We start from the raw sequence: 7,744 nt of genomic DNA, 5'->3' as shown, positions 1-7,744 counted from the left end.
GGCTACGAACTCTCCGATGTTCTCGCCCTCGCGCTGATCCCTCTGATAAAAGTCATGCCGCCGGATGAGGGTTGGCACCGCCGGGGCGTAGTGATTCCGGAGGATGGGAGCTAGGGTATCCCAATCCATGGTCTTGACGTCTGCGGGCTTTGCAAGTGCTTTGGCCATTTTAAAAACGGCGGGTCTGCAGTGTGTTAGAAAGACCGCTCGCTTCTTGCTGCCGGTGGCGTCCTTCAGGTTGTTTGATTCCAAGAACATTTGGAAACGATCGATGTAGGACTCCCAGTCCTCGCTGGCCGGATCGAATGGTGCGGGTGGCACGGCACTGCTGGCCATCTTGCTGGTCGTCCAAGCGCTTTCTGCCACGTGCTAGTCAGCTCTGTTGTCTCAGTATCCCACCCTCGTCGCCAGTGTTAAGTCTGGGCGGTGGGTCCCAAGGAGAGATGAGACTCGAAGTAGTGACAACAGCTCTTTATTAGGAGATCAGATACTGAGACAAAAACCCTAGCCGCGGCAGCTCCTTTTATAGGGCTGGCTGCGGCTAGGCAGCCTATGACATGCATTTGAGCTTGCCGCGCTTGGTTTTACCCAATCGCAGCAGCCCGAATATCAACCAATCAGAACGCTTACTATTGTCCAATCACGGCCCGGCTTTTCCGGACCAATAGGAATGCAGGCCTACAAGCCTGCTAGTATGGAACAGAAATTATTTTCTTAACACTTAGACAATAGGAACCGTCATTTCTCTAAACCAACAAATAAGTAATACTTTAATCTAAAATAAAATGATTCCTTCTCCTATTGAAATAAGATTAGCAGCCAGTTTGGTCTAAGGCACTAGGCTAGAAATCAAGAGACCATGAGTTCTACTGCTACCTTAGGCATGATTGACTTGGGCCAATCACACTCTCTCAGCCCAACCCATTTCACTCATAGGGAAGAGGCATCCTGTTTTTAGAGAATAAGCTGCTTTAATGCGTAAGCACATCTGATCTATTACTTTCTCCTATTAAACATCTTTTCCCTTTCTTCAGTTTTATTTTAGAGTCTGAAGTTCAAATTACATTCCTTTTGTTTAGTGCCTTTTGTTATGAGAGGATCCAAAAGATTATGAAAAGGGAGCGTATTTGCCCTTCCAAGATCAGGCTAGCTGTTTTCATGCTACAGTTTGCAAGGACATTTTCTGTGATTATGTGGAAAAACCCTTCCTTTAAACTAAGATATGAATCAGAGGGGAGACATCAAAACCAGGGGAAGATCTTCTTCATTTGACCTGAGGATGCTCTAATGCACATCCTTTTCTGAGGAGAAACTAAGATTTAGGAACACTAGGGAAGGATGAGCTGAACAAGCTTCTTGGATGAGAAGTCAAACATCTTCAAAATAAAACCAGAAAGTCCAGTTGCCTCTTGAAAAAGTACCATTGGGACTAGGGAAGGATATTATAACAAAACTGTTAGATAAGCATGCTGGGGGAGAGGATAGAAATGTATTTAACAAATTTGGATTAAGCTATATAGCATTTGGGGTGAGCCTTGTTGATGTGTAATGAAGTACGAGTTCAGCTTCCCCAACCAGTATGGCAAATGATGAAGCATGCTGGGAAATGTAGTGCAGTGATACTGGCAGGTCCACAGGTTCCCTACTTCTATTTTGTGTGTCTGCATTGATATTTACCTTATGAATATGCAAATAACTGCAAACATTACAGTGCAACATGCCAATAAACCTGCCATAGTTTTACTTCAAAAAAATAAAATAAATCAAAGCTGCTCCAGGAAGCTGCTTACTGATTAGAGAATTGGGACCAATACTTTAGTAATGGAAATAGTTAAGAATTTCCTGAAAAGTTATCTTGTGGCTCTCCTAAAAAAAGTATAATGAAACCTTGCTGAAGTTGTGGCATGGACAAAGCAAGCTTGTTTTGGTAAGATTTTAGGGAGCTTGATGCCTGACGGTAGTGTTTTAGTTAGCATATTGAAATATTGAAAGCAAATATCAATTGAATTTTGAAATAATAGCAAGCTTGATTCGATTCATTTAGTAAACACAATGTGAAATGGAATTCTATATGGAGAATAAACTGCCACAGATTCATGATCTGAGACTCACAGACTTCAGAAGTCATGTCAGTGAAATAGGAGTAACTTGCAGCAAGAAAGAAAAGCTAGATAACATTTACTCAGATCCTTTTTATTAAGTAAATATAATTCATAAAGTACCCTTGCTTGATATTTTCGTTCCTTCTGCATTTGTTAGTAGGACTGATCATTTTTCATCACACAGCTCGCATTTTCTGTCTGGCGCACAACAAAACTTCAATAAGTATTGTACCCTTTTCATGTTTAAAAACGGATCTCGTTAAATATGGGATCCCAGTGTTTTGAACATGCTTTTGATTGAAGATGAAAAAAGGTTTGGCTGGAAAAGTTAATTATACATGGGATTTCCTCACCCAGGCCATATTTGACAAGCTTGTGAAAGGCAACCTTGGCTGAGGACACTGGAGAGCTGTGTACAAAGATTAATCGTATCAAATGCCATTTTTCAATGAGTATGAGGCAGACAATGGGTGGGAAAAAATTAAACCCTATTTGTAACCATGTGCAGTGGAAACATAATCTATGGATATGGGAGAAGGCTAAAGGTTCACTCAGTGATCTAACCGATCTGACTGTCCAGAGAGTACAGAGGGCAGGGGAGGAGGAATTCTTGCAATACTAAATGAAGCAAGCAACACTTTTTCATTTGGCGGTCAGTACCATGAGGAGGTAGAAAAGCAAAGGAAAACAGAAGAATGTCTCTGAGAACAAGCCAGTCCTCAGTTGCAACTCTGAACCATAAAAACATTAATCTGGTTAATTTCGGTAAAAGGCAGCCTTCTAAAAACATGCGTATATTGCAAGAGAATGAATGTTGCAGGCAAGGAGCTATGGTGAGAACTAAGGATGCATTTCCAAAAGAGAAAGACGCTTCCTTCAGGGACTTACCACTGGACAGCAGTGACAGACAGGTCAGTGTACAGGGGCTGGAAGGATTCAGATTAACCTACCTGGACCTATGCTGTGCTTTGAGCTGTGTGTTTGGAGTGGGGTTTTTTTTTAAGGGAAATTCAGGCTGAAGTACAATGTCTGTGCCTCATGGAGCAACTCAGCGGAGTTACGAGTTGTGGTATGAATGTAAGCTGTGCTTCTACAGAGAGAATGCAGTGGCTTCTCTTGAAACAATCAGTTTACTAGCAGTTTCTGTAAGGTTGTGGTTATATAATATATGGTTGTATAATATGGTTATATAATATGTGCCAGCACTATCTCTTTTTCTCTCCAGAATAAAAAAATAAAGTTTGCTTTTTTTATTGGTGGAGAAAACATTTCCGCAGCTGCATCAGCCAGTAGTTTGGTTATTACAGGGTATCAAATCTTAGGCTGCATGTAAGGTTTTCATAATAGTAATTGCTTGGAAAGAGTGACAAATTGTAATTGCAGATAAGCTCATTATTGGAAATTGACACTAGCAATAATTCTCAGTTCAATAAACTGCAGCAGTGTAAGCAGCTGTAGGTACATAGTTAGAGTTTTCTTAAAAGCCTTGGATCATACCTAATACTCAACTGTACCTAGTTTTATCACTTTACACTTAGCTTTGGTTCTTTCCTGTCACTTGTTTTAAAGAAATTAATTTGAAACATTCTGATAATAAAATCAATTGACAAAATAAATTGATGTTTTCCTTGTCGGTCTTGTAAGTCTGTCTTCAGGAGAATTTTGTTGTTGTTGTGACAGATTCCAAGAGGTCTAGGGCAGAATACATGTAGTCCTTCACTTATGACCATTGTTAAGTGAGGCATTTGTTAAGTGAGTTTTGCCCCATTTTATGACCTTTCTTGCCATAGTTGTTAAGTGAAACAGCAGTGGTTAAATTAGTAATATGGTTGTTAAGTAAAGCTGGCTTTCCCATTGACTTTGCCTGTAAGAAGATCACAAAAGATGATCACATGACCCCAGGATTCTGCAACTGTCATAAATATGAGTCGGTTGCCAAGCTTCTGAATTTTGCTCACGTGATCATGGAGATGCTGCAGTGGTTGTAAGAGTGAAAAACGGTCATAAGTCACTTTTTTCAGTGGCATTGTAACTTCAAACAGTCGCTAAATGAACTGCTGTAAATCGAGGATTACCTCTACTTATTGGATCTCCCCATTTCACCCCATTTTTCTCAGCATCCTGGGTCAATGTGGCTTTTTTTTTTTTAAATTCTTAAGTTCGGGTTTTTTCCTTAAATCGTTGGCTCACTAAACAGGAAAATATGGGTAAGCCTAACATAATGAAACTGTGCTGAAGACTCTATTCTGAGTAGCAGTTTTTCAGCCAATAGAAGCCCAGGATTTTGTACTGTGTTTAGATTAGAAGCATAAGCACATACTTTGAACGATGGTGGCTGTCTAATTTAATGTGGCGCTCCGATTTTATAAGAGTTCAGTCAGAACCTGGTCATTGAAGGGTTGAGTATATTTTAGTATGTTTGATAAATTTATGTTTTATTAATCATGGTTTATGCTTTAGCACCATTTGTAAACCTGGCAACTGAGGCTTAGGTAAGAAACAAAACTGTACCTCAGTGCAAGACATGAACCCAGTACCATGTTTGGATTGCAGCCTTAACACTGAAATACTTCACTAAAGACATGCACTTAACATTCCAAAAGTCCTTCTCCCCACTCCCAAGTATTATTGGGACATGTGTAAATAAAACGATCAGAAAATTGTATTTTGTTCTCAGTGTCCTCTGCTCTTGCTAAGGGACATTCCTCTTGTTTGACTTTTGGAAGAAAAGACGTGATCTCTCAATTAAACAATTATTTGTGAGCACAGAAAAATATTGTTTTTAAAGACTACAAATAGCATATTCACAACTGTTCACTTTAGAAATGTCTAAAGATAGTATTCCTAACAAATAAGTAGCAAGCTTACACAAAAGGATTATTACCTCATCCCATATATTAAAACAGCAGAATTAATATTTGGTTTAAATTTTCTTTCATTTCAGGCTGTGCCTGAGCACCTTTCATCTAGCCACATATCAGCCTTGGCAATGAAGCAGAAACTTGCTTTTACCAACCTAAGCTTCGAGGGGGATTCAGGTCATTCACCTTCTCTTCATTCTCAATTAAACACAACTACCATTGATCTTTCGGGTATCACTTGCCAAGAATACATCCAATCCATAGAGGACAACATTTCCAAGCTATCAGGAATTGTGAATGTCAAGGAATCTCTTGAACAAAGCCAAATAACTGAAAAATATTCGGGACTGGAAATAAGCTCTCAGCAAATCTGCCAGGAAATTAAAAAACTGGGATTTGACACCAATGTTGTGGAGGCAACCCAGACTTCAGGCCAATGGTCCAGTGAAGCTGTTATTAAGGTGAAAATAGAAGGCATGACCTGTCAGTCTTGTGTCCATGCTATTGAAGAAAATATTGGGAAATTACACGGGGTGAAGAAAATCAAAGTGGCCCTCAACAACCAAGAAGCTATCGTTGTTTACTATCCCCTTATTATTAAGCCCGAAGAACTAAAGAATAGCATAGACGGCCTGGGATATGAATGCATCATAAAGGATAAGCAAGCCCCCTTGGAACTAGGTTTCATTGATGTTGAACGCTTACAGCAGATAAATGTAAAAATGTCCAGTGAACAAAATGGTGACAGAAATACTGGGGACAGCATTGGATCCAGTATATGCGTTGCAGTACTAGAAATCGAAGGAATGCATGACCGATCACGTGTTAACAATATGGAAGGTTTAATTTCAGAGATGACTGGAGTACAAGGTACCAGGGTATCCCTGGACGAAAAAAAGATTACTGTGTGGTTTGACCAAAGGCTCATCACTCCACCTTCATTTCAGCAAGCCATCCAAGCCATTACCTCTGGTAACTTTAACCTAGTTTTTTCTTGTGGAGTGGAAGGCCAAAATGGACAAATTATCTCAACTGCTGCCTCTTCCGTACCTTCTTTCAGTCACCTTTCCCAAGTACAGGGGGCAAATGGATGCAATACAGCTCTCCTCAGAATTGATGGAATGACCTGCAATTCTTGTGTAAATTCTATTAAAGGCTCCATATCCCAAAAGAAAGGGGTGATGCGCATCTCTGTATCTTTAACTGAAGGTACCGCAGTTGTGTCTTACAATTCCATTATGACCAACTCGGAAGAGATACGAGCTGCTATAGAAGACATGGGATTTGATGCTTTTGTCCTAACAGGTATTGTATGATACAGCTTTTGCTGCTGTTGAATCAAGATGCATGAAAACTCTTGTGTCAACTGATGAATTTTAAACGCTTAAACATTTTGAGCTGCTTCTGATTGGGTTAACATTTGGAACACAAATTCATAAGCCCTGGCCTAGGGTTACAGCTGTTAGATCCTAAATGTGTACATGGCTTTTTGAATTGGGTACATTCTGTACAGTGATGGGATTCAAAAAAATTTACTACCGGTTCTGTGGGTGTGGCTTGGGAGGGGCGTGGCAGGGAAAGGATACTGAAAAAATCTCCAGTCAGAGGTGGGATTTGCTGGTTCTCCGAACTACTCAAAATTTCCGCTACTGGTTCTCCAGAACTGGTCAGAACCTGCTGAATACCACCTCTGATTCTGTACACTGGTAAAATACAGAGCTTTAATACTTAAATACCAGATGTGCCATGGTATTTAAATATTAGATACTTAATGAAGAAAAATATTGCTATTGCTGAGCTCCAGGTTAGGAACTGACTATAGCTTTCAATTAATGTGGAACTCATGAGTTCCATCCATGAAAATAATGAATTAAATTTGCCTCTCTTTTAGTTGCAGGGTTAGATCTGTCCTTGAAAGACAAAAAGGATGCTTGGATAATAGAAACTTATTCTCAGTTCCTTCAGAAATAGCTAGAAACTGATTTTTTATGTTACTGTTTTTAAGCCCACCAGACTTTGTAGAAAACTATATCCTGTGTAGAAAGCCAAAAACTATGTCCAGCACAGACTTCCTTTGCCATATCCATAAATTCAGTAGAGTTATTTCAGAATAATCATATTCTGAGCTGCTGATGAAATATCCATCATGTGCAGGATAACATCACTGTAACTTGTTGTCTTTTAACATTGCAAAATGTTTGAAAAAAACATATTTAGATTTACTCCTGGTGACTTCCTGGCCTCTAACTCTAACCCTGAGTCTTATTTTTCCCTAGCATGGGTTTGCCGTTGAACCGATTTTCCAGTTTACCCTACAATCTTAATATTCTCAGGTAGTATTCCATCAAAATACTAAGTAGGCTTGACTGGCATAAATATTTCACAATTTGTTTTACCAGAAATTACATGTCTCATAAGAATCTTATGTTTTGGAAAAAGGAACGAAGAAGCTTTCAAGAAAAGGAAAAAGGAGGGTATCAGAGACAATGGATGTTCTTTTCCTAAGATGGCTTGCTCTGTCCATCCTAAAGCCCCCAATCAATTATCATTGATAGATTGTGGTCTTCAACACACACACACACACACACACACACACACACACAAATGCCTGCCCATGTTTTAAATAGTTCAAAACTCTCAGAAGTGTTTCCATATCTTTCATCTTTTGAAAATTAAAATCCATCTGGGATTGGCATTCCAACACGTATTTGTTTCAAATTCTTCATTTAACTTCAGAAATATAGTACTGCTAGGAAGAAAGGCAATGCTTCCAAAAGCAAC

At 39.4% G+C, this 7,744-nt stretch overlaps 1 protein-coding gene across 3 annotated transcripts in view; it reads left to right on the top strand.

The window, feature by feature from the left end:
• The first annotated feature begins 2,493 nt into the window (after nt 1-2,493).
• Nucleotides 2,494-7,744, top strand: part of ATP7B (ATPase copper transporting beta) — a 41,447-nt gene continuing 36,196 nt past the window's right edge. For 2 of the 3 annotated variants that reach the window (XM_087947509.1, XM_087947502.1), the window contains exons 1-2: nt 2,494-3,013; nt 5,047-6,268. In XM_087947509.1, coding sequence (XP_087803635.1) covers nt 2,798-3,013; nt 5,047-6,268 — 1,438 coding nt within the window. In that variant the 5' untranslated portion in view covers nt 2,494-2,797. Of the gene's footprint in view, nt 3,014-4,200; nt 4,310-5,046; nt 6,269-7,744 lie in introns of those variants that run through there. The other variant, XM_087947519.1, reaches the window with a different exon arrangement.

The sequence above is a fragment of the Notechis scutatus genome, chromosome 1 (genome assembly GCF_049901735.1).
Source record: "Notechis scutatus isolate UNSWTSFEM ecotype Mainland chromosome 1, rNotScu1.2, whole genome shotgun sequence".
NCBI classification, from domain to species: domain Eukaryota; kingdom Metazoa; phylum Chordata; class Lepidosauria; order Squamata; family Elapidae; genus Notechis; species Notechis scutatus.
Note: the sequence above shows the minus strand (reverse complement) of the source record. Positions and strands in the feature narration are given on the sequence as shown.